Raw genomic sequence first — 27606 nt, forward strand, 5'->3', positions numbered from 1 at the left:
GTCACTACTAGAGGAACCTCCTGATTGGTTAAAGGAACAGTATGTAAGAAATTTATATCAATTAATCATAAAATCACCCTGATATGTCACTAGACATGAAGAAATCATTTTCATTTTAAATACTTATATCACTCACAACAGTGGTCTGGCCAGGATATTGTCATTTAAAAAGTGGAGTTGCAGCCCTCAACTGATGTTTATGTTGTCATTTTGTGTATTGGCCACCAGTTGTGTGATTGCAGTACCAGTTTTAGCCACAAGTTTTGTTGTTGCAATACCAGTTTTGGCCACAATCCTACATACTGTTCCTTTAACGCCAAAGTTCAGATTTTTCAATTCGCGCTTACCACGCTGCAGGATGCCTTTTCGCATCTCTACATTGACTTAGCATGTAAATCACTCGTGCTTGCCGCCTCTTCTGCGTTTGGTGTGAACACACCATAATGCTGGATTCACACCACACTCAGAGGCGGCAAAAACGTGATATTTGCACATAGTTGGACGCTTGAACATTTTGAGTTTACTCGCTTCATTCACGTGTGAAAGCTGCGCGTGAAGTTCTAGTCATTTGAGACATTCACGCGGAAATTCATGTCATGAGAGGAGCTTCTGCGACTGCTTCCTGTAATCACGTCACTACTAGAGCAAGCTCCTGATTGGTTAACGCGGCACAATTTTCCTCCAAAGTTTAGCTTTTTCAACTCACGGGTTTCCCGTGGCAACGCTCAATTCATGCCACGCTAAATGCCCCATTCGGGCCTCGAGACCTCCAGATGCGTGTAAATGGACTTAACATTGAAATCACTCGCGCTTGACGCCTCTACTGCGGCTGGTGTGAACGCACCATAAGAGTTGCGAGTGCATCCTGTTTTGCGCTTCTGTCAATAACCTTCAAGGCATCAGTGCTTTACTTCTGCTAGTCTGCTAACATCACATTGAAGCAATCGGATGTCTAGCAATCACAAACTGATAAAACCACTGAGGTCAAGGCAGCTCCAGCATCTAATTCACAAAAGAATTAGAGACCAGCATAAGAAAAGATTTAGTTTATCAGTATAGGATCATGTGGAATATATTAATGCCCACAGTCCACCTCCACATCATCATATCAGTCTCGTTTGGTTTCCGCCTTGTGGTTCTGACAATTCAAAGAGAAGAGACAGAATATGATCTGTATAGGAAGCATCTGCTTTGAATCCTATCGTGTCTATTGGCCGTGTCCCTGAACTACATGTGTTGTGCGTCTGCGCCGGTTCTCCTACCTCACCTTGAGAAGATTCCTCACATCTTACCTACAGTACACCAAAGACTAGATCTGAGTATGTGCGAAATTCCCGCTGTGTTAACCCTAGATCTCCCAGCCATGCATTTTATGTTGATCGGGTTTTTTATGTGCCTGTTTATCTGTAAAAAATTTGGTGAAAACATCATCCATAATAAAGTGTCTCACCTGAGGGAAGCGTATCGCCCCAGGCACTGCCCAGTGCTAGCAGGTAGTCCTGCCTATACTGTGTGCCAAGCCCAGAGAGATTTGGAGATTAAGAGAACTAAGCTTAGAGATCAAAGATGGCTACAATTAATAGTATCCTCTAAGCAGGGTGGGTGGTAGGGCCGTGTGTACATAGCAATAAGCGCATGAGAAATTCACTTTGTCAGGAACCAATCACAGATTAATTGAATAAAACATGAAAATCCCATGGTACCTCATAAAAATTACACGAATTATGGGAACTGTCTTTCAATCTCTGCTTGTTTCTCAAGTCTTGAACAGAGAGAATTGTATTATAATAGCAAAGATTGCGTTTTGTATTTGTGTAACCTATATTGTCCTCAAGATAAAGCACATACACAAAGTGTAGAGCGTTTGCTTTCCAAAGAATTTCAATGTTTCCACACTCTTAAGAAAAAAGGTAGAGTTTTTGCAGGAGTTTGCACTGATACTGTACCAAACTGAGAAATGTTATGATGCAGGTAGCTAGCTATAAACATTGCAACAATTTAACAATACTTACAGTACTAGTTTGGTCAGCAGTTGATTCTTCATTAGTAACTGCATTTTTATTACCCTTCAAAGTGCGCATATTGAAATAGCTAATTGAAAATGTGCTCAATGGAAACACGTCAATTTCGCCCATATAATAAAAGTCCCATATAGCCTATCGCAAAAACTTTTTACGATCGAGTGAGGTTGTTTTTTAGGCAATTTGAAAAAGGTATATATCGCAAAATTGCATTGGAATTTTTACAGGTTACCTGACATGTGTTTAAGTCACATGATCATTCATTAACTCTTTCACCGCCAGCGTTTTTTAAAAAAAGTTGCCAGCCAGTGCCAGCGTTTTTCATGATTTTCACAAAAGTTTAATGTCTTCCAGAAAATGTTCTTCTTCAAATATATAAACATACAATATACCAAATGAAAGAACAGACCCTCTGCTTTCAATCAAAAAAAAAAGCCGTTTCATCCTACCTTCAGTGGTTCTTTTGTAAACAGCTTTTGAATATGGGTAGGTTTCTGCAAAAACACCACATTTTGAGCAAAAAGCAAAGATAATTCCATTTTTGTGACGGACTTTTCATAGAGATCCCATTCAGAGCGATCTTTAAAACAGACACGGACATGCAGCCGCTTGCCATAGGGCAATACTTCCGGGATTAAAAAGTTGCGGAGGATAATAGCGGTATTGCAGAAAGACGGAAAATCTCGTCATTGGCGGGGAAGCGTTTTCTCTTAATTGACGAGATATCTCGTCAATGGCGGTGAAAGAGTTAAATATGGCGGTTTGGTTAGATGACAAAACCAAAGAGGTGTGTTCGACTTTAACTCTTTCCCCGCCATTGCAAAGTTATCTCGTCAATTAAAAGAAAACATTTGCATGAAAAATCGTGTTCCTGATGAGCGTTTATGTTAATCTGTAATACCGCGATAATCCAACTTACCCAATTTATAAAAAAACAGAGCAAAAAAATTATTTACAAACTCTGTGTATGTTTTGATAATCGTCCTGAATCTGATCTCTAAAAAAAATTCCTTCACAAAAATGCAATTATTCAGCTTTTTGCTAAAAACATTAAATTTTTCTTAAATACCCATATTTAAGAGTTTATAAGCAATGGGTCTGTTCTTTCATTTGATATATTTATATGTTTATATATTTTTAGAAGAAAATGTTACTGGAAGGCATTTTGTAAAACGTTTGCACTGCAAAAAATGACTTTCTTACTTAGTATTTTTGTCTTGTTTTCAGTAGAAATATCTAACAATTCTTAAATCAAGATTTATTTTCTTGATGAGCAAAATGACCTAAGAAAATAATACTAGTTTTCCGACAAAAAATATACAATTTAAGTGAATTTGTGCTTAAAACATGCTAAAATATCTGCCAATGGGGTGAGAAATTTTACTTGAATTAAGTGTTGGCAGATAATTTTGCTTGTTTTAAGGACAATTTCACTTAAATTGTATATTATTTGTCTTAAAACTAGACTTATTTTCTTAGGTAATTTTGCTCATCAAGAAAAATCATCTTATTTTAAGAATTTTTTGATATTTCAAGGGCAACTTTTAAAAAAAAAGGCTGGCGGGGAATGAGTTAATGTGGCATCACAAAAACTAGCAAGTGCATGACATCCGCACGTCGGTCTGCGCGGCGCCGTATGTATTTGAACACACTAATCACCATAGATTTGAAATGACTTGTCGTGAAAAAATTTTAGTTGCATAACATCGGTTAATAGAAATGGCTTCATTTCGCAATATTTTTTTTTGACATATAGAAAATAACGCTAAAGTTTTGCGCAGATCTTTAATGGAAACGCAGCTATAAAAAATGCATTAAAATATTAAGTTACTCCCCCAAAAAGTAACTAATTGCATTACTTAGTTACTTTTCATGGAAAGTAATGCTTACATTACTTTTGCTTTACTTTTTCTTACTTTGCAGGTGTTTTTTATGACTGAGAAGTTCTGCATACAGAAATTTCATATTTCCATCGCAAAAATGTCAAGCTCTGGTCTGCCATCTCCATTTCTGACTGAAACTGTTCATGCATAGTGTAATTCTACATTAATACTTTCAGTTTAATGCAGTACATTGTTTTTTTACATCTAATTAATTTAAAAAAAAGTAACTCAGATATTAATGTGTACATTTATAAAGTAATGTGTTAATTTACTCGTTACTTCAGAAAAGTAATATTATTACGTAACGCACGTTACTTTTAATGCGTTACCCCCAACGCTGCACACTGGAATTCGTACATATTTTACTAGTTGGCTAATTCGTATGAATTCATATGAAGTAAATTGTACAAAAACATACAATATTAGAAAAAAACAATATTGAAACTCCACCCCCTAACCCCGCCCCTAAACCCAACATCACAGGGGTGAAAGCAAAACCTACAAAAGTGGTCGTACAAATTAATACAAATTTGTAAAAACATAAGAATGCTGTGAGATTGTGTTGGTACTGTAGTTCACCAGAAAAAGAAAGAGATAACCTTCTATGAAGATGGTTTATGTTAATGTACCCTGCATACACTTGCATTATGAATTGCATCCTTACCATTTATAGGTATTTGAGTTCAGCTTATATCTTTGTTTGTTTTGGAGAGGTTTAACAAAAATCGGAATAGATTTAGTAAGCAGGTAAATGTGCTCAATATAAGCTCAATATACAACTAGATCAACCCTCTAACATCCTTTAAGCATAGTGTTGTTTCTCCAAATGAAGCTCTTTAAAGGAAATCAACATCACATTTACCCCAGTTCCACTCCCAACTGCCTTAAGTTCTCTATCAGCACTCCTCAACATCGCAATTTGTCACTGTCGGACAGCCCGGAGGGGCTCTTTATAAAGCTAAGTGTCAATAAAGAGGAGGACGAACATGATTTGACCCAGGCGCAGTCACTTGTCTCCGCGATTCCTCGTGCTTGTTGAAGTCGGCCGATCACTTCTCACGTTTTTTCGCCAGCCGAAGCGTCTCTATCTTCCCCGCTGTCAGTCGTCAGGTTGAATAGATGCTCTGGATCTAGCCGGGGTTGAAGGCTTTATCAATGGTTAAATAATTACGGCCAGGGCATCGATTTCCTCAACGGTGCTAGAGGAGGTGAAGGGTGAACGATGTTCGGGATTAAAAGGGGGGTGCGGACGATCTCCACCACAATTCAGACCGGCGTTCATCTCAGGAGACTGTGTCATCTGTGCAATAGTCAACCTACTTTAGCAGAAGACCCACAGATGAGTCCAAAAATGATCAAATATATGTAACCAATAAATCAGACAGGCTCTGAAGCTCAGCTTTGCTCTTTTCTGTCTTTTTAAGGAAGCAAAAAAATCTTCCCACATTGGTAGGCTCTAATTAAGCCGGCCTGTCTTGTTTCCTTGATCTAAATCGATACGTCAACCCTCGTGCAAAGAGAGCAGAGATCAGTAATGCATGTGCAAAGCCTCATAACAAGTGCAAATATTCATTTCCTGAAACGGGCCGAGTAATTTGGAAGTCGGTTGGGATTGATTAACATTCGAGGGTTGGGACGGTTCGATATTTACGCCTTGGAGACCCCAGGCTGGGGCCAAATAATGGTGCATAAAACTGCAGCTACGTCTTAATTAAATGCAAGATAATAGGGGCAGGTTTTTCTTGTGAGCCCAGCAGTTTGGTACCGACGGGCTGTAAGTCATCTGGAAGATGCGAAGCTCGGGGCCTAATCAATAGACGTATAAAACAAGCACATGTGTGTGTGTGTGTTTGCGTGCGGCCAACCTTTTAAAAACACGGACATGGTGGCGGAGATGCAAACATTTGTTTTTGATTTCAGGCAACCCATCCTCGATCTGACCACTCAGCGCGACACATTAATAATATTTCACTGTTGTGTTCATTTAGATTTCGCTCGAAGGTGAAAAACCTTCCAATCAATCCTGAGTGCTCCGATATTTTACAAATCTGGAGCAGAGGAGGAAGTGGGCCGGTGCGATGACCCTAATATTCTTTTGCACGCTAGCCTTTCAATCGCACACGGAAGAATTCAAAAGCTTCTCTTCTTCCGCATCTTCATTAGGGGCCTTAAAAGGTTTTCAGGCTTTATCAGGCTTTAAAAGCTGCTGATATCTGCCTGCACGGGGCTTTTAAAGAGGAGCTGCACTTTACCTTTACAACTACTAGCTACAACATACCTCGAATTCTGACAGTTCTGTTTTGATTTCGACATTCTGTTTGTGTGCAATCTACTTATCTCGTTGATTTCTCCCTCTTTTTGTTCTTTATCTGTTACTGCGCATTACTTTATGATTAGCTTTAAATCGCAAACAACTTTATGTGTGATTGCCGATCGTTAGCCATTAGCGCTGTTATCAGACTGTCTACAAACGTTTTAGATAAAGTAATGCGGACAAGTGCTCCATAGGGAGTGGAATCTGAATCTATGCATTTACTATGATAACGCTGATAACTGCAAGATTAACTATGTTTGGGTTTTGCTATGATGTACACAATCTGCAACCAGTTAAACTCTTAGAAATGTTAATTCTGCAATCTGATTAAAGGAAAAAATCAGTTTGTAGATTTGTTGAATGTAGAATTGTATAGTCCCACGGCAAGTCGTGTTGTAGTCACGCAAAATTTGAAAAATTTATTTGTGTCCATGGCACGAAATTCAGCTTTTTTTCGTGCCATTGTCATTTGAGGTTGGGGTTTATTATCACTTTCTGTTAAATTTTTAGACATCCTAACCCAAACCCCAACTCCAGACGAGAATAGATTTAAAAGCGGAAGAAAAACATGTGGAAACCAATACATAAAACTACATCCTAACCCAAACCCCAAATCTAACCCCAACCGCCAATGATTTAAAGATAGGGAAAAAAACGAGAAAATACATAAAATGACACGAAAAAGAAAGTCATGCCACAGACACGAGAAACTATTTATAGAAATGTGTGCGAGTGTCGCGAAAAAAGCTGAATTTCGTGCCATGGACATGAATAAATTATAAAAATTTTGCGTGACTATAACACGTGGGATCATGCTGGGAAAAAGGTACAAGAAGGTACAAAAAGCCAGTGGGGTGGTACCTTTTTAAAAAAGTAAACATGTATACCTAAAATTTGCATATTTGTACATATTGCAAATGGTACATATTTTGACCTTTTTAAAAGAACCGTCCCAGTGACAAGTTTTGTACCATTTTTCTAGGAGTGCAGAGTTAATATAACTTTATTATCAGAGGCGGACACTACTTAAGTATTTTTACTTTCTACATAAAAGTTAATTTTCATGTATTTTATTTTTTATTTTTATGTGTTTTTATTTGGAAAACATACATTCCAAAGCATATTATTGTAAGTTTTACTCCACTACATTTCATAATTTCAAGTTTTTGGTTTATATTTAATATTTAAGTACATTAAACATCTAGTACATTTTTTACTTTTACTTAAGTAAGTACACATTTTTTATGTAATTAGTTATTAAATTAATTTTAATATGCAATATAAAGGAATACACAGTATGATTCTATACTTTAGAATGTAGTAAACATTTTTTAGTAAAATAAAGTAATTTTTTCCACTCTAAAGCACAGATGCTTGGAAAATGTAACTAAAATACTCAAGTAGTGCCCACCTTTGTTTATTATAAATATATTTTGTAAAATATTTTATAAAGTGGTGCATGAATGAATGCATAATGTCATTAACTATAATATTTCTCAAAAAAAAAAAAAAAAAAAAAAAAAAACGGAAATGATAAACAAGTGACATGGTACACTTTCAGCAATCAAAGTACAAAGCTGTCACTGGGCCGGTACCCTTTCAAAAAAAGTACAACTTTGTACCTAAAGAGTGCATATTAGTACCTCACAGGTACATATTTGTACGAAATGTATACATATCTGATATATATAAAGACCTTTTAAAGGGTACTGCACCAGTGACAGCTTTTGTAAAAAAAGGTACAAGGTTGTAACTGGCACAGTCAGTACCTTTTAAAAATGTCCTAATATGTATCATTTAGGTACAGATATGTACCTTCGAGATACCCGTATGTACCTCTAAGGTACTTTTGAGGTACCAATACACATCTTTTAGGTACAAAGTGTACTTTTTGAAAATGGGAAACGACCCAGTGACTCGTCTCGACTTGTTCCTTCAAAGACTCGGTCTTGACTCGGTCTCAGACCACAGTGAGAGGAGAAGGGCTCGTAATTTCAGACCGAGTCCTCAAGACCAACATGTTTTTTAATGTTCATTTAAAAAAACCACACAACACGTAAGAATAATAATAAAATGCAATGTTGACGGGCATTATTTGAAAATGACATCCCATGGTGCAATGCAAAGATGCTGCAATCAGAACAGTTTTTTTATCGCTAGAAAAATAGGCAGAAGATGATGCATGTAGCGATTTTTTTTATGAGAGTAAAAGCATATTTTACTAGTCCATATTAAGACGTTAAGACTGCTCCTTTAAACAATTCCCAATCCAGCTTAGTCTGTAGCCCTAACTGTTGATTATTAGCTGGGGTGATATTAAATCATGAATATGAAAACTGACATGTTTTTATGGTCTTGGTCTCGACTCCGACTTGCTTCCTCAAAGACTCGGTCTTGACTCGGACTCCACTGTATTTGAAAACAAGTGGACAAGGTCTCGACTCGGTCTCGACCCTTCAAAGACTCTGTCTTGACTTGGTATATGCTGTCTAGTCCCCATCACTACTTCTTATACTTTTTTTTTTCGAGAGTTTTCTTTTTATTTCCATAAGGTGGGTAACTGGCATTTAAATTCTTCAAAAATCTGTGAAAAGGTCTCCAAGTGCATATTCTGTGTGCTGCAGACCTCGATAATACTATCAAAACGTCAAAGAATTAAGAAAACAGCTAAATCTGCATCTAACATCCCATCTCAGATGGATGTCGAGTCCGTGACATGTTTGTAAAAGTTTCTGCCAACCTTCCAGAAACCAATTTTCCAACTTTTCCGTAACTATCAGTAGAGTAACTATAACGGCTGTTTTTTCCTTTGACGATGAAGTGATCGAGAATACAGTGAGCAATATGTGCTTGTTCTCTTTCTCTCGCCCGCGTCCCATCGGATTCCTCCCTTCCTCTGCTTCTGCCAGACCCTTATTACAAGCTGTCAGTTTATTATAAAACATTAGGAAAGCAGAGGGACACTTGCTGTAACTGTCTTATCGATCTGGGGGATAGATTCTGTGATTTAACACCCAACCCTCCTATATTTCCACATTCTCAGCCTCCTATTAAACCTTGTGCTTTCCTTTAGCTATTGATGTATCAACATTAACTGTTACAAGCAACTACAGAAAATCAATGGCCAACTTTTATTACTGGCTGCATAACAGGCCGGCTGGTCCACGCTCCAGTACTTAGCAGGCAGGCCGGACCCGTAACATGCCCCGCTCATGTCAGGTGTTTCCTAAGTGATATCTGCACTGGAAATATCAATCATAAGAACTCCGGCTCCTAACTGCCTGTTTTTGCAGATAGTTGCCCCACAATGGAGCGCACGGGTGCCATTTTTATCAAATCTGACCAAGATTCACAGCGAACAACAACTATCAATATACTTAATGTTCAGGAATTTTGCATTTCATTTCGATCTCGACACATTCGCGCCTTCAGCGATAACCACGTTATGGTTTTTTTTTTCTGTAACGGCACATTCATTTCAAAGTATAATGAGTTAGCACGGTATGAAATAATAATAGCTTGCTCTTTCTGTCTATCACATGAATCGAAAGGGATGCATTTGAAGAGGAAGAGCTAAACATGAGCCACGGCAAAACAGATCACCCTTAAAGATTTATGAGACTTGCGGTCCTGCCGGTACAAACATATACAGGCTTTGTTTTTCCGATCAATGAGCTGAAGTTCATTATTCACTCTCAGCGCAGTCGTGCTTTGCGTTTTTACGCATTGTTTAAGCTTACCTCGCAAGCTACGATGCTAATATAGAGCCATGGGTGCAACATGGCTCTTTATTAGGGATTAAGAAATACATACAGTCTCATACAAAAAGGATCTGCGGACCAGCTCGGGACCTTTCTCTGTTGAGTGACTGCCCGGCAAATCCAGCCGGGAAAAGCCGCGGTACGATGTTTCTATTGATCAGCGAGCCGCCCAGGTCTTATTTAAACATTGCACACAAACACAGATAAGGGCGTTACACAAGCCCCAACATAAACTCCCCCCTGTCATTTCTCAATCGATCCCACAGAAAGATTTCTGTGCCACAGACGTCTATAAAAGTGACCCGGTCATACTAGAAAGAAAACATGAAAACCCCCATGGGTACTCAGCAGGTCAAACACACACTACACAGCTGAACGAACACGCACCCTTTCACCTGCAAATACTAGCATCAAATATTTATAGATAGATAGATAGATAGATAGATAGATAGATAGATAGATAGATAGATAGATAGATAGATAGATAGATAGATAGATAGATAGATAGATAGATAGATAGATAGATAGATGTGCAGTAGAGTCGCAGCTATGCCGTTTTGGCCCAACAAACAGGCCACTGTAACCGGAGATGACCATTAAACGCGGCGGCACAAGTGAGCAAACAGGTGCTGCGGCTCTTGTCTCTCATTCCCTTTTCATCCACCACCCTTTCCTCCACACTCATTGTATTTTAAGCAACAAAGCTGTGGAATGCCTAAACCGCCTTCCCGTTGGAAAAAATGCTCCATCATCATTCTTCCCGAAACGTAAACCTGCGCCACCGCGGCAAGTGTGAGGAACAAGGCACGGTTTCGGGGACAAATATAGAAATACGAATGGGTCCTGCTTGCCCCCAAATGGAGGTGAATGGAGGGAGAAGGTTTCACAAGAAGGGAAGGAGGGGCGTAAGATCACTAAAAGAACGTATGGTGTGAGTTGCATGCTGTCTGTCAGCAATGGGAATGCTGGGAAGTGTGGTGGAGTAGGGTGTTGAGTGATCCTATGTGTTGTGTTGAACTATATGTGATTGGTGGTTTTATTAATCACTGGATTCTGGTCCTATGGATTATTTGGTGTGCATCATGTCCTAGCCATGACTGTGCCAAAGCAACAAGTGATACAAGTTATGTAAATCTGGAATTTTTTGTTGAATCAACTCAGATTTACAAGTCATTTCAACTTACCATTATTTATCTAGACTAGAGATGAGTTGTTATAACTACAGATGAGAGTTGTTATAGCTTATAAAATATAGTTGAAAAAAGTCTGTAAAAAAGTTGTAGCAACTCTCGTCAAGATAAATAATAGTAAGTTGACATGACTTAAATATGAAAAATTTTGATGCAGCAAAGATTTTTTTATAGTGTATGACCTCAACAAGCAACATAACATTTTGTCAACTTTTATTTCTTTCTAATATATAAGATTAAAATGATAGGATTCTCATTTATCTCTATGGCATCAATAGAAATGCATTAATTTTGCATTCATATTGGTGCAGTTACAAACCTTTATACTACGGGTCCGATGAATGCTTGAATCAGATTGGCTGATGAACGTTCTGAGGTGTGCAATTATTTCCTTAGTACGTAATTCCAGGCAGCTCTCTTCACCGCATTACAGTTTCATATCACTTCGCATAGTTAACTGTAATAACGGACTAACAAAAACAACATGACAGACGGTTTTCCGAGGCAATAACAGCTGTTAAGAGACGCACATATGTAGCCTCATTCACACAATCTCTCGCTCGCCCTCTCTTTCTCTCTCTCTCTGTGTCTCTGTCGCTCTCGCTCTTGTTCTAATAACTTAATTAATAACTGCATTAGAATGCTATCAATGACTCAAACTTCCATTGCCAGCTTTAAAATGACGTTTTGGAACGAGCAAAAGAGCTGTTGGAAGAGACGCGGAAGAAATAGTCCTACTGACAATAGCGATTTAAGTACAAGAACCGGACGAATGCCTTTAAATATATCATGTAATCGATGTCTTGAGGTGTGGTAACCGTAGTATAAGTGAAATGATTGACTCTGGGCTGTTGAATTAAAAAAAAAATAATAATGCATACCCAAGGTGTAACGGCCACTCGCATCACCACCTCAGGTGTGCATTTTTTTTTCTAATAATTCAACGGCCCGTCGTCAATTATTCCTTACTTATCTTATGGCCTGCCCACAATAACATCTTTTGGTCAAAAATCCACACTTCACACAAATCTTTATACTAAACATCAAGTTTGATATAATTGGCTGTAATATTTAGAATTGCAAATGACTTTTGTCAAATTACATTTTAAAATATGACTCTTTGAAGTAAATTAACTCAAATAACACCAAACCATACACTGAATACTGATTATCTTTATTTTTTTTTAAAATCTCTTTTAGGATTAATTAAATGTTTGCCCAATGAATCACACATTTCGAGTGACAACAAACACTTAAAAAATTCCTTGTTGTGCTTAAATATTTTAGTTTAATCCATTTGAAATTACATTAAATTATCACGAATAATTGACTAGACTGTAAAAAGTAAATGTTGGATCAGCAAAAATACTTGAATTCGTAAATGCCTAAAGCTTTTTCAACTTAAATTAACTTTATTTCCTCACTTAAAGTGAGAATATTTAAGTTTATAAAACCAGTTAAAGTAAGTTTTTTAAGTAGAGCAGCTTTTACTTTTTTTGCTAAATTGTAAGTTTTAAATTAAAGTTGAAATAACTTAAGCTAATTTAACTTTATTTGTATCATTTAAAGCAACTCCTCCTTAGTCGAAGTTGAAATAAATTGTAAACTCAAGTTGATTCAACTTAAAACTATAAGTGCAATAATTAATTTTTATAGTGTTTTATGCATAAATGTAATATCTCTGATTTTCTCACATCTTATGTCATTTATTCATTAATCCAGCTTGGCAGCAGTCAAGCCGAAACTTCAAAAATTAGCTGAGCTTTGACAGGAAGCTTACAAACACGTCATGTAACATTAACCTTCAGAAAAAGCTTTTAATGTGGCAAAATATATTAAATAAGAATTTATGCCTGCATCTCCCATATTATTGAAGTAAATTCAGTATGTGAGGCAAAATTACGAGAAAAAAAATATGCAAACTGACACTCGCTGTTTGATTCGACACATGCAATATTACTCAAAGCAAATTAAATCTTCAAAGTTCCCCCAAAACGGCAATGAGATTAAATAGAGAGTAAATGATCTCCTGTTTCATCTAGAAATATAGAGCCAGAAATATCTCATGTCCCTTAGAGTTTCAGAAGAGATCTCAATGATATCCCAAACTTATTTTAGTCATACAGTATCTTATTTATGACTTTTATCTAAAGCAACATATCTATGATTGTCGAAGAAGAACACAAGAAATTCTTAAAGTCTAAACGAAAAGTGTGAAAGTACGTGACCGCGATACGAAAGAGGAGGAAAAATCATGCTATGGTTTAACTGTCCTTCACTCAGAAAATATACATCCCCAGGCACTGTTGAATTATTAATTCAAATTTGTCAAAAAAGGGGTAGAGCGAAAAAGAGAGATATCGATGGGAGCTTGGCTTTAATGACCTCATTAGGTGTGCGCTTTCCACCAGGAGCCGAATCTCGACTGCAGGTAGAGTTTTGGGGGATACTTGACCCCTGAATGATTTTCTGTCACTTTATTATAAACAAGAAGTGCTTGATTTACCCCCCTCATTCCTGTGCATGTATTCAACGGGTGTGAAAGTGTGTCGAATGCAAAGATGTGTCGATATCTGTACGACTGTCTATCTCAGAATGATGGTTTTTCGGTCACCTTTCGGACCAAGTTAATTTTTTTTAGTAAATGCAGTTTAAATACTTCAACAAGTACTACTAATGATATCTTTGATCACCAGAAGTCATGAGGGTGCATGGTGTTTGAAAAGTCACAATCCAGAAAGATACGACAAAGACTGGCGCACAGCTAACTCTCAGTAAAGCCATTGTAATTATTACCCATAATGCCCAGCTACTAATATTTGGTTCATCTCTCGACAGCGATTGCAGCAATACACCTAAGCAGATGTAAATATATTTCCCTTCACCTTTAGAGCAGGCAGAGTGCCTTTCAGCTAGCATTCGTAACAAGTAACGTTTGCCTCGGCTTGTGTTTATTTCATCACACCTAAGGCGTTTTATGCCTTCCCTCCCCCTGTTGAGCGCCGTGTCAAAACCATCCTTGGGCGACCAGGACGCATCTTCTACCTGCTTAGCACCACAACGACGGGCTTACGTTTGACTTAATATATCCCCAGCTGTACCAGTCCTGTTTAATTCTTTTTCACAGTCGACCGGGGATGAGCGGACTACATCTTAACGTCCCTTCCGGCTCTTTTATGACTTAGTTAGGAGGACCGAACCTCGGAGAAAAAGTGATGAGTTGAAGTCATTTATATGCAAGATTATACAACAATACAACACTTTTGATCTTTTTAAGGCAAACACCACCTTTTTACAATATTTTACTATGTTTTTACCTTATCTTAGCTAATTAATACATACCTATATTTTTTCAATGCGTGCACTTCATCTTTGTACAGCGTGTGGTGAATGTGTTAGCATGTAGCTTAGCCCCATTCATTCCTTAGGATCCAAACAGGAATGAATTTAGAAGCTAACAAACACTTCCATGTTTTCCCTAGTTAACTGAGTAGTTACACGAGTAAGTATGGTGGCACAAAATAAAACTTTTGTTTGGAGCCATAGGAATGAATGGGGCTAGGCTAAATGCTAACACATTCACGAAGCGCTGTACAAAGATTAAAAGTGCACGCATTGAAAGACATGGATGTATTAATTCATCTAAGTTGAGGTAAGAACATAGTAAAAAAAATTTTAATTTTTATGAATCTGCATTTCAGTTTTTATCAAATGTCCTTCCCCCGCAACAGTTCGGCACTGGATTGTGGGTGTTAAAAATCACTCCATGCATAATCGAAACAAATTTCTTATCATAAGATGACATTTTAGGGGCCGTTCACATGTCGCGCAAAAAAGTGCTTTCCAAAGCGCTCGCGCAGTTGCGCTCCTGAGGCGCCTGCCGTTAGACCGCAATTATGAGCTGCTCCTCCATTTTTCTGCTGAGGTTTCAAAGTAACGGAAAGTTGATTGGTTGGTTTTTGTCACATGACCTGCGGTGCGCTTGCAGGATTTTAAAAGTTGAGATGTTTTTAACTCGATGCAGTGTCGCGAACGCATTGCTTCCATTATGAGCGCGCATACCGTGCGCCTACATTTGAAAAAACGAACTTGAGCACGCAAAAGACGCGATATGTGAACGGCCCCTTATGCATCTACCCAGGCAGCCACACATGGGAAAATCCAATTGCACATTTAGTACAAATAATTAGTATACTTTACATTATTTATATCAGAATTTGTATGAAAATTTAAATCCTACAAAAAAAATGTTGCAGTAACGTGACAACATACGTAAAAGGTGAACAAACTTTTTTTTAAAGTTTGGTGGAAAAAATTGCTAATTAATTTCTATCACTACCATAAGTACAATAAGTCTGCCTCTGCCCAACAGTGAACCTGGTTTTGATATGCAAAGCCTTTTATTGTTTGGTCGACACTGCCACCTATTAGCCTTAGGGCCAAATTTTAATTTTATTACCGACAGTATGTTCGGTTAATCTCAATATACATTTTATTTATCATCAATATGGAAATCAGTTAGGTTAACAGTTGATTTGGCAGCAATTTCTGAAACAAAAAATTACCAAAACCCCCAAACAGTCCCATATCAAACACTCCCAGGTAAACAAAGTGAGTAAATATAATCAATGTTGACCAAGCGGACATTGGCCACAAGTGGCATTTTGGGGGCCGGATCAAACAGGAAATGGGGCTCCCTCCACTGGAGTTTATTGGCTATCGCAGCGCTGTTTCCTAATTCGTTAATGATTAATAAAGATGAAATTTTGACATGCTTGACAGACTGCATGATTACAGCAAGCATTACCGCAAAACGGAGGGTGTTTGCCTTTGAAATGGCCTGGGTGTAATCATAATAAATTCTTGTAGTATGAATATCTGTAAACAATACCTTTGCTGTGTTGCACAGTTTATTTCCCAGTGTTTATTTTTGATTAGCCTACAAAAAAAGGCATTCATTACAGTATCACATCAGCTAGCTAGAAATGTCAATGGATTCATAATTTGCCTTTCAAATTTCGTGTTATGATTTAATTGGTCATTGACTAAACTATTAGAGGTGAAATTCCATACCCTTGTGTATCTTCATTTGCGGCATGCATACCAACGAACTGTAATCAATATGCCATTACTGTAGAGAGCTGATGAACGGCGACTACACAAACAACGCATGTCAATCGAAAGAAAAGGAGTTTTACTATACACACACACACACGCACACACAACATGCAGAACATTTTTGAATACGTGTCCGTATACAAATCTCACGAGGGCTTTCGGGGGTTGCCGGCATAAATTTCACGTGGAATGATCTTTTTCACTTAGAAAATCCTTACTAATTAATAACCATCCCCGCATATCAGTAAGGAGGGAGGGGGGCGAGTGAATATGTGAGGTCGTCGAGCGCTAGTCAAATGAACAATGTATTCCTCAGGACCTAAGGGTTTGGAGGCAGGCTACATACCAGCCCTGGTGCACACTAAGGATGTTTCATGAAAAAAAGAAAAGTTGATAATTAGTCCCACAGTGGCTAAATGTTGAGATAGAAAATAAAGAGTGCTTACCACGCTGCAACCTGACCGGGTAGTAAGTGCCGCTCATATTTTGTGCGTTCTCTGTCAGCAGGGCATGATTAAGCGCATCTTGTCGTGGATAAATTAAACAAACACGTTAATTCTCTGCCTCTCTTGCTCGGGGCGGAAGACATCAAGCCATAGTCATCGATCGGCGGACTCTTTTAACCCATTTCAGTGCTTGGGTTTTCATGTTCAAAAGCAGACGTAAAAAATAATTAGCAATTAAAATTGAACTTTTTATGTATCGCCTTTCTTTAATTAGTCTTGAGATTTGAAATCACCACTCACTCGTGGAAATTTAACTGAGAATGCAATCCATGTTAACTATTGTTATAACAATTTAACTGTGTATCGATATATTTTTACTATTTAATTATGTGTAAATGTTCTTGTTTATTGTGTAAAGTTAATAAAAAAGTCATTTCAATGTATTATTTTTTAATGAGTTGCTCTAACTGAAAAAATTAAGTTGAATTATTATTAAAGTTATTTCAACTTTATTTTTATAATATATAACAACTCTGATCAAGATTAATCAATTAAATTGGATAATAAAAAATAAATTAAAGGCAGGGTGAATGATTTTTGAAAAGCACTTTGGAAAAATGAGTTGGACCGAATACCAAAACACACTTGTAGCCAATCAGCAGTAAGGGGCGTGTCTACTAACCGACATCGTTGCCTGGGTTGTGTATGTGTTGGGCGGGTCTATCATAAAAAGGTCCAGATTCTTTGTTGTAAGTGATTTCAAATGTCAACATTGGCTTTCAGAGATCATGCACCCCACCTTTAAGTGCAACAAGGAATTTTTATGCTGCGGTGGTAGAGGCGTCAATCGCGAGTTATTTCAATGTTAAGGCAATGTGAATACGCATTGACGCGCGTCTGGAGGCCTCGTGGCGCGAATGAGGCGTTTAGCGCGGCACAGTAGACACAATTCCACCTCATTCACGCGTCTAGTTCGCGCAAATTTGATCTTTGCCGGAAAAACCCGCCACGTTAACCAATCAGAAGCTTTCTCTGGTAGTGACGTGATTACAGGAAGCGAGCAGAGTCGCAGAAGCCCCTCCCATAATGCCAATTTTCACGTGAATGTCTCAATGACTAGAATTTCATGCGTGAATGAAGCGAGTAAACTCAAAATGTTCAAGCGGCAAACTAGACGCGAATTTGATGGCTCAAACGCGGCTGGTGTGAACCCACGGTTACAGTGTATGGTAAGGGTCCCAGACTAATAAAGGGTGTCTTAACTAAAACAGCTTGTTCTGACATCTTAACATATATCAGTGCCATTATTTTGGCTAAGGTGGCATACCTGTAATGTTTTTTTTATAGGGTATGTTTGTAAAAACTACTTAAATGGCCTTAAAATTAAAGGTCACATTCTTTCTGATCACATTTTTTAAAATTTAGTTAGTGTGTAATGTTGCTATAATAGCATAAATAATATCTGTAAAATGATAAAGGTCAAAGTTCACTGCCAGGCGATATATTTTCTTTCTTTAACAGAATTCGCCTTTCAAAGCCTACAGCGAATGGCCGGTTTGGACTACAGCCCTCTACTTCCTGCTTTAATGACGTCACTAGAACAGTTTTTGACTAAACTCCGCCCACAGGAATACGTCAGTCGCCAGCTAAGCTAACGGCAAGCTAAGCTGCTATCGAATCACAACACACTAAACAAACTACACAATCAGAACTCATTACGTATTTCTAAAGGAGGGACTTCATAGAACAAGAAAGACATCAGCCCGTTTTTAGGACAGTGAAAACAGCGCTATACAGATTAATGTTATATTGCGCACTGTAAACACAAGCAAACTTCAAAAACACAGAAAGAACAGGACTTTTAAGGCCTAGTCCTGATTTATTTTGAGATTTTGAGTCTGAGCTTGGAAGGCTGCCCAACAACCCCTAAAAAAACCTGCCTGACAGATCTTATTTGTTTACTTTTCGCAAACACTAAAACATCCTGAGAGAAGGTGGAGATTTATAATTGGTGGTGTTTTTTGGTTAACCCCCGCCTCCTTCCTTTTTCTGATTGTGCCCGGTAGTGTCACCCAGGGGTCAAACATCCTCACCGATGGCACAAAGCGCTCACAGCTTGTTCTACAAACCTCATTACATACTGATGGAGTCACTTCCCCCGTCTCTCATTTGCTGTGGGGTGAGGCCAGATTATTTTTAGGGGAAAAGAGAAGTGTCAGCTGGCTCATTAGATATGGCCGGATGAATCTGAGCGCTTTCACTGTGGTTTAGAGGTGCACAGCGGTCTCCATTAGGAGGGACTGTGGTGGGATGACCACGCTCCCATTAAACCCCAGGTCAGAGGGATAAATAAAAGATCACATGGGGTGACCTGATTAAATAGGGACACACGCTAGGGATTCATTAGCGCAGCCATTCACACGCTCTTCATTTCTGTTGCCATTACATTTTTTATTAATTCGATTTTAGTCAAAATCTCTAGAGGTTGATAGATTGAAAAGTTTTTCTGGTGTTTTCGACTTTTGCATGGCAGATTTGGGAATTTTTTATGTTATTACTTTAACTCTTTCTCCGCCATTGACAAGTTATCTCGTCAATTAAAAAAAAAACAGTTGCTTAAAAAAGTGTTCCTGATTAATTTTTATGTTAAAGGATTAGTCAATTATCTTAAAAAAAATCCAGATTATTTACTCACCACCATGTCATCCAAAATGTTGATGTCTTTCTTTGTTCAGTCGAGAAGATATTTTTTTTTTTAAGAAAAAAATGATTTTTCTAGTTTTAATGAACTTTAATGGACCCCAACACGTAACAGTTTTAATGCAGTTTAAAATCGCAGTTTCAAAGGACTCTAAACGATCCCAAACGAGGCATAAGGGTCTTATCTAGCGAAACGATTGTCATTTTTGACAAGAAAAATAAAAAATATGCACTTTTAAACCACAACTTCTCATCTATCTCTGGTCCTATGACGCGCCAGTGCAACCTTACGTAATTGCGTAATGACGACGAAAGGTCATGTGTCATATATGAAACGCACATTTGCAGACCATTTTAAACAATAAACTGACACAAAGACATTAATTTGTATCATTCGACATACAACAACATCTGAACGGTCCTCTTTCTCCACACTGGGGCGTAGTTTCGCATACGTCATCCGTGACCTCTTGACTTGATGACGTATTACGTAAGGTCATGCGCTCGCGCGTCACACGACCAGAGATAAACGAAAAGTTGTGATTTAAAAGTGCATATTTTTTATTTTTCATGTCAATAATGACAGTAGTTTCGCTAGATAAGACCCTTATGCCTCGTTTGGGATCGTTTAGAGTCCTTTAAAAATCAGTTTTGTAAAACTGTTGGGTGTTGAGTGTTGGGGTCCATTAAAGTCCATTAAAATAAAAAAAATCCTGTAATGTTTTCCTAAAAAATTTTCTTCTTGACTGAATAAAGAAAGACATCAACATTTTGTATGACATGGTGGTGAGTAAATTTTCTGTTTTTTATTTTATTTTTTAAGTGGACTAATCCTTTAATCTGCAATACCGCGATTATCCACTAGATGAAAAAACTGAAGCCAAAATGTTATTTAATAATTTTAAACTCTGTGTATGTTTTGATAATCGTTCTGAATCAGATCTCTAACAAAATTCCTTCACAAAAATGCAATTATTTCAGCTTTTTGGCCAAAAAAAGAATTCTTTTTAAAGAAAAATACCCACATTTAAGAGTTTATAAGCAGAGAAAAAAAATCAAATGTTTTCCCATTTTGTTTGTTTGTTTATTGTTTGTTTGAAAGCAGAGGGTCTGTTCTTTTATTTGATATATTTGTATGTTTATATATTTTTAGAAGAAAAGGCATTTTGTGAAAATCACAAAAAATGCTGACGGGCAACTTTTCAAAAAATGTCTTGCTGCGAATGAGTTAAATAACGTAAATATGTTTTCTCATCTCTTCAGATGTGAAGAACCTAGAGAACTTCCACCTGGTAGAAAGTGTCCAGGAACAGGTCAACGCCGCGCTGCTAGACTACGTCATGTGCAACTACCCTCAACAGACGGACAAATTCGGCCAGCTTCTGCTGCGGTTGCCGGAGATCCGAGCCATCAGCCTCCAGGCGGAGGAGTATCTGTATTACAAGCACCTGAACGGTGACGTGCCCTGTAACAATCTACTTATAGAGATGTTGCACGCCAAACGTGCCTGAGGACCGGCCGCTACCCTTCCATCCCGACTCATCGCACGCACTGCTCACGGCATCACCTCAGTCCAGCGTCATCACCAGACATTGCCTTTGAACAATGAAACATGCATATGTGAGATTCGCACTGAGAGGGAGTCTACAGTGCACCGAACGGTTCGGAGGTGATGGTGTTATAATGACCTCCAGGCCGCGGATTTATCATAGTGTTGTCGAATTCATGACCGTCAGTCGTTATTTGTTCTGTGTGCAGCTGACCTTGCGATTGTAAGGTCCAATTTGAACTTAAGCTGGAGGGTTTAAGATTACTGGCTCTCTTTCAAGAATTAAGACTGGTTTGCCAGCATCGAGCATCTGCATGCTCATGCCGTCTCCCCCTCCTGTCTGTTTAAAGACACACATGCTGGGCTGGAGCCGGCCATCTGAAAGCAAAAGTAAAACGGACATCGCTTCTGCGCCACCCAAAGACTTTATTCCAACCTCTCACCAAAAAGTCAACATTTTTCTCTTTTAAAGCTGGCAGTCATTTCTTCTTTAACACTCTGAGGCTGCTGATGATCAATATTTCCCTTTTTAAAATAAATAAAAATAAAAGGGTGAATATCACAGACTTGTCAAGATCCTGTCCAATCAGTAGAAAGCTTTTGGAAAATGAAGCCTATTTTTCGTTACGGCATTTCGTTTTTATGACAATTAAGCACATCCACACCTGCGAACTTAATGTAGTGCTGTTTCTATAATGCAATAGAAAAACAGTATTTTATTGTAATTGTGAATCTTTAACCTCATGGTAGTATTTGTTGTTGTTTTCGCTTTAATTTATGCAGATGTTTAATCGTAGTATTACGCTATAAAAAGTAAAAGCTGCTCTACTTAAAAATAAAAACGTACTTCAATTGGTAACACCTAAAAAAACATTTTATGAATAAATTTAAGGTGAATTTTTTTGAAAAATTACTTAAATTGGTACGCATAAAATATAATTTTTTTACTTAAAGGCGGCGTGCGTGATTTTTGAAAAACGCTTTGGAAAAGGGAGTCAGGCCGAGTACCAAAACACACTTGTAGGCAATCAGCAGTAAGGGGCGTGTCTACCAACCAACATCGTTGCCTGGCTTGCGTATGGGTGGGTCTAGATTCTATTGGGGTAGGGGCGTGTTTGTTTAGGTGATTTCAAATGTCAACGTTAGCTTTCAGAGATCATGCACCCTGCCTTTAAAGTGAAAAAATTTAATTTGAAAAAAAAAAGTACTTCAATTGGTAAAACCTTAAAAAAACATTTAATGAAAAAATTGAAGGTGAATTAATTTTAAAAAATTACTTAAATTGGTACACATAAAATATATATTTTTTTTACTTAAAGGTGGGGTGCGTGATTTTTTGAAAAACACTTTGGAAAAGGAAGTCAGGCCGAGTACCAAAACACACTTGTAGCCAATCGGCAGTAAGGGGCGTGTCTACTAACCAACATCGTTGCCTGGCTTGCGTATGGGTGGGACTAGATTCTATTGGGGTAGGGGCGTGTTTGTTTAGGTGATTTCAAATGTCAACGTTAGCTTTCAGAGATCATGCACCCCACCTTTAAAGTGAAAAATTTTTATTAAAAATTTTTTTTACTTCAATTGGTAAAACCTAAAAAAAAACATTTTATGAATAAATTTAAGGTGAATTAATTTTAAAAAATTACTTAAATTGGTACACATATATATATATATATATATTTTTTTTTACTTAAAGGTGGGGTGCGTGATTTTTTGAAAAACACTTTGGAAAAGGGAGTCAGGCCGAGTACCAAAACACACTTGTAGCCAATCAGCAGTAAGGGGCGTGTCTACTAACCGACATCGTTGCCTGGCTTGCGTATGGGTGGGTGTAGATTCTATTGGGGTAGGGGCGTGTTTGTTTAGGTGATTTCAAATGTCAACGTTAGCTTTCAGAGATCATGCACCCCACCTTTAAAGTGAAAAAATTTAATTTGAAAAAAAAAATGTACTTCAATTGGTAAAACCTAAAAAAAAACATTTTATGAATAAATTTGAGGTAAAAAAAACTTTTAAAAAATTACTTAAATGGTACACATAATAAATAATTTTTTTACTTAAAGGCGGGGTGCATGATTTTTGAAAAACACTTTGGAAAAGGAAGTCAGGCCGAGTACTAAACGTACTTCAATTGGTAAAACCTAAAAAAAACATTTTATGAATAAATTTAAGGTGAATTATTTTAAAAAAATTACTTAACTCTTTCGCCGCCAGCGTTTTTAAAAAAAGTTGCCAGCCCGCGCCAGCGTTTCTCATGATTTTCACAAAAGTTTAATGCCTTCCAGAAAATTTTCTTCTTTAAATATATAAACATACAATATACCAAATGAAAGAAGACCCTCTGCTTTCAAAAAAAACAAAAACAGTAAGGGTCTACTAACCAACATCGTTGCCTGGCTTGCGTATGGGTGGGTTTAGATTCTATTAGGGTAGGGGCGTGTTTGTTTAGGTGTTTTCAAATATCAACATTGGCTTTCAGAGATCATGCACCCCGCCTTTAAAGTGAAAAAATTTAAGGTGAACATTTTTTAAATTACTTCAATTGTTACACATAAAATATATATTTTTTAAATCAAAAGTGTGAAAATGTAAGTAAAAAAACTTCAAATTTTTAAGCGTTACCAATGAAAGTAATTTTTTAAGTTGTTTCAACTTTTTACAGTATATAAAAAAGTACTTAATTGTCATAACAGTAATGTTAATAATTTGAAAAATAGGCTTCATTTGATTTATGGCAAGTATAGATTCACCTGAAAGGATGTCTCAACGTTTCGATCTAGGATATATGTTATGTTATAAAGATGTAGAAATATGATAAAATTTTTGCAAATGATGTCCTTTTACACGGATAAAACAGCATCAAATGTGAACTGGAACAAAGCACAATGTCAGAGCCATGATGAAGAAATTCTGCCTCAGTCAACACAAGACCAAAGCCTACAGAGAACAAAAGAATAAGAAAAAAAACAAACAAACCACCATCTATAACTATCAGTATTACTAATTTGTGATGTCACAGTCATGCGAGTCTTGCCTTATTTCATTTCCATGCTAGCTAAACCGTGCTGATGTGAATTACGATATGTAAAATAAAAAGTACATATATATAAAGTATTAATGTTATACAATTGAAAAAGAAATAAGAGGTGTTTACATTCATGTGGTCATGTGGGAGAACTGTAATGCGTTCAATTGCGAAGCAATGATTTCATAGTGAAACGAAACAAAAATGTTGACAAAAATATCTATTCCTCTTGTTTGCTTTCTCTGGTGTGTACAGTTTCTTGACCAGTACTTAATTATGTCGTGAGACACTAAATCGGAAATGAATCTCACTTAATACTGAGTTTTGAATTGTTTTTTTTTTTATTATTATTGTGCTGGCTTATTATCTGTGGACTTTTTTTTGTAGAACGAAAACATAAATGTACGTCACTGGTTAAGCTTAATTTATTGTTTTGGTTTCATCCACAGAGGGGTGGGATCACGACTAAATGTATTTGTTTACTGTAGCACGTTTTTCAAAATGTACATATGAGAGCTAAGCGGTGATGGAGTGATTCACATGAAACGACCATCAGTCCTGCCACTGTAATATATGAAGAGCTGTATTGAAGTGACTGACTTATCGTAAGATTTCAATGAATGTGTTTATCGTTGCAGTCTGTGTTCTATACCAAAGACAGCGTCTGTCCTTTAGCTGTACTCACCCTGTTTGCATCACAATGAATGGATGAGATTTCATACTCGGGGACTGTCGTTGTTTTTCCTGAATGCTTCATTTGACTGTATTGCATTTAAGTGGTCTTAAAGTCAACATGAAATCAAACTTGCCCCTAGTTACTGCTTTTGTTGTCCATGTCCTTTCATCTGAACTGACACTTTATCACCTAGGAAAGAAAATAAAGTGTTAACCATTTCTAAACTCAAGTTAATAAGGATTACAATTATTATAGCAAATAATACCATTGGGTTGTCAAGATGCTCTTTTGAATGTAAACTTCATGTCACGTTTCTGCCTCCGAGTCCCAGTCAAGCCAGCTCAAAAGTTGATGCGAGGAGAGGAACAGCCCACTGCAAACTTACACTGCAAAAAATTAGTTAATCTTAGTATTTTTGTCTTGTTTTCAGTAAAAATATAAAAAAATTCTTAAATTAAGATTCTTTTTCTTGATGAGCAAAACGACCCAAGAAAATAAGTCTAGTTTTTAGACCAAAAATATCAAATTTAAATGATTTTGTGCACTACCCAGTAGTGTATGCAAATTTTTCTTGCATTTTTCTTGAATTAAGTGTTAAAGAAAAATTTTCAAGATGTTTTTGCTAACCCCATTAGCAGATTTTTTGCTTGAAAAAAATTATTTTTGATATTTTTGCTATAAAAACTAGACTTATTTTCTTGGGTTGTTTTGCTCATCAAGAAAAAGCAATTTTAGATAATTTTACTTAGAAAAAAATTCTAATTGAAGTGATTTTTGCATAAAACAAGCAAAAAAATCTGCCAATGGGGTAAGCAAAAAAATCTTTAACATTTTTCTTAAACTCTAAATTTAAGAAAAATTCAAGAAAAATTTGCTTACCCCATCATCAGATTTATTTGCTTTTTTTAAGCACAAATTTACTTAAATTTGATATTTTTGGTCTAAAAACTAGACTTATTTTCTTGGGTCGTTTGGCTCATCAAGAAAAAGCATCTTAATTTAAGAATTTTTAGATATTTTTACTGAAAACAAGACAAAAATACTAAGACATTTTTTTTCTTGAAAATCATTTTTTGCAGTGTACTTAGTATTTTTGTCTTGTTTTCAGTAGAAATATCTAAAATTCCTAAATCAAGATGTATTTTCTTGATAAGCAAAATGACCTAAGAAAATAAGTCTAGTTTATAGACAAAAAAAAATACAATTTAAGTGAATTTGTGCTTAAAACAAGCAAAAATATCTGCCAATACGGTGAGAAAAATTTACTTAAATTAAGTGTTTTAAGAGAAAAGAAAAAAATTATTTTTTAGATTTTTTTTCTCACCCCATAAGCAGATATTTTTGCTTGTTTTAAGCACAAATTCACTTAATTTATATATATTTTGTCTAAAAACTACATTTATTTTCTATGGTAATTTTGCTCATCAAGAAAAAGCATCTTCATTTTAGAATTTTAAGATATTTCTTCTGAAAACAAAACAAAAATACTAAGTAAGAAAGTCATTTTTTCTGCAGTGCATTCATATCGCCACACTGCAAAAAATTATTTCCAAGAAAAAAAAGCTTACAATTTTTGTCTTGTTTTCGGTAAAAAGATCTAAAAATTCTTAAATTAAGATGCTTTTTCTTGATGAGCAAAACGACCCAAGAAAATAAGTCCAAAATTAGACCATAATTAGACCAAAAATATCAAATTTAAGTGATTTTGTGCATAAAACAAGCAAAAAAATCTGCCAATGGGGTAAGCAAAAAATCTTGAACAATCAAATTGCTTACCCCATTGGCAGATTTTTTTGCTTTTATTTTTGGTCTAAAAACAAGACTTATTTTCTTGGGTCTTTTTGCTCAACAAGAAAAAGCATCTTAATTTAAGGATTTTTTGATATTTTTACTAAAAACAAGACAAAATACTAAGAATTTTTTTTCTTGAAAAGAATTTTTTGCAGTGCAGATTTTTTTGTTGAAACTATCACAAATTAAAAGTTTATTACAACTAATCATTATTTAATTTTTGCTCCATGTGCCCATCGGGCTCTGTATTATCCTGCCTGTGAAGTTTTTTATTTACTTTTTTCTACATAAAATCATCGTACATAATGTAAAATAAAAACTTGATTTATTTATTAAGTAAGACAAAAGGCAAACTTTGATGGTCCTTATCTCATCATTAGATTATTTTAACCTGGATTTCACACACACGGTCACAAAAGTAAAATGTTTCATGTTGACTTTAAATTGTAAAAATGTTAATGCAAATCTAATATCCTAAAGAACCAAACATATACAGTATGTCATATATGCAGTAAACACAGTGTTAAGGTACCTGCTGCAGTTTACTAGAAATGATCACCATGGTAACATGACATCCCATAATATGAGTTACACACCGCATAAAGTTACACGTCCCAGATCCAATGTGGTGTCAAAGTATTTTGTGCAAGCTGAGAAACTGATGAATGTCATTTAAATGAAGTATTATTAAGTCCCCATATGTACATAAAGCCACAAGGAAACTGATTTGTAATTTTGTCTTTGCTTCATTATGTGACTCTTTTCTGTATTGTGTGTGATCAGACTGACAATCTTAAAAAAAATCCCCTCTAAACGTGCCATTTTTACACTACAAACGTTTTTTCCAGCTGCCTTGGATGTCTGCTTACCTGCTTCATTGTTTGGATTTGGATTCTGTTTTTTGTGCTCTGGAAGCCGCAGTCAGACTCACAATCTCTGATGTCACCTTTTGCCATAAAGAGTTTTCATATGAGCTCTTGAAATCTTTCCATCGTTGTAATAAATGACTATTATGCCAAGGGGTGTCACTTTATTTTCATCTCTGCCAAGTGATCCATAATCAGTAAATCGATAAACAACAACACATGTAACAACTTCATACTCATGTTTATTAAAAAAATTAGACATAAGAAGG

General features: G+C 36.6%; 1 protein-coding gene across 3 annotated transcripts in view; it reads left to right on the forward strand.

Annotated features, from left to right (window-relative positions):
• The window catches only part of nr5a2 (nuclear receptor subfamily 5, group A, member 2), a 71528-nt gene extending 46437 nt beyond the window's left edge, over positions 1 to 25091 (forward strand). For 2 of the 3 annotated variants that reach the window (XM_065259536.2, XM_065259535.2), the window contains exon 7: positions 20697 to 22621. In XM_065259536.2, the coding sequence (XP_065115608.1) occupies positions 20697 to 20944 (248 nt within the window). In that variant the 3' untranslated portion in view covers positions 20945 to 22621. Of the gene's footprint in view, positions 1 to 20696; positions 22622 to 23428 lie in introns of those variants that run through there. The other variant, XR_012335923.1, reaches the window with a different exon arrangement.
• The last annotated feature ends 2515 nt before the right edge of the window (positions 25092 to 27606 follow it).

Source organism: Paramisgurnus dabryanus, chromosome 24, assembly GCF_030506205.2.
Source record: "Paramisgurnus dabryanus chromosome 24, PD_genome_1.1, whole genome shotgun sequence".
Classification (NCBI taxonomy): domain Eukaryota; kingdom Metazoa; phylum Chordata; class Actinopteri; order Cypriniformes; family Cobitidae; genus Paramisgurnus; species Paramisgurnus dabryanus.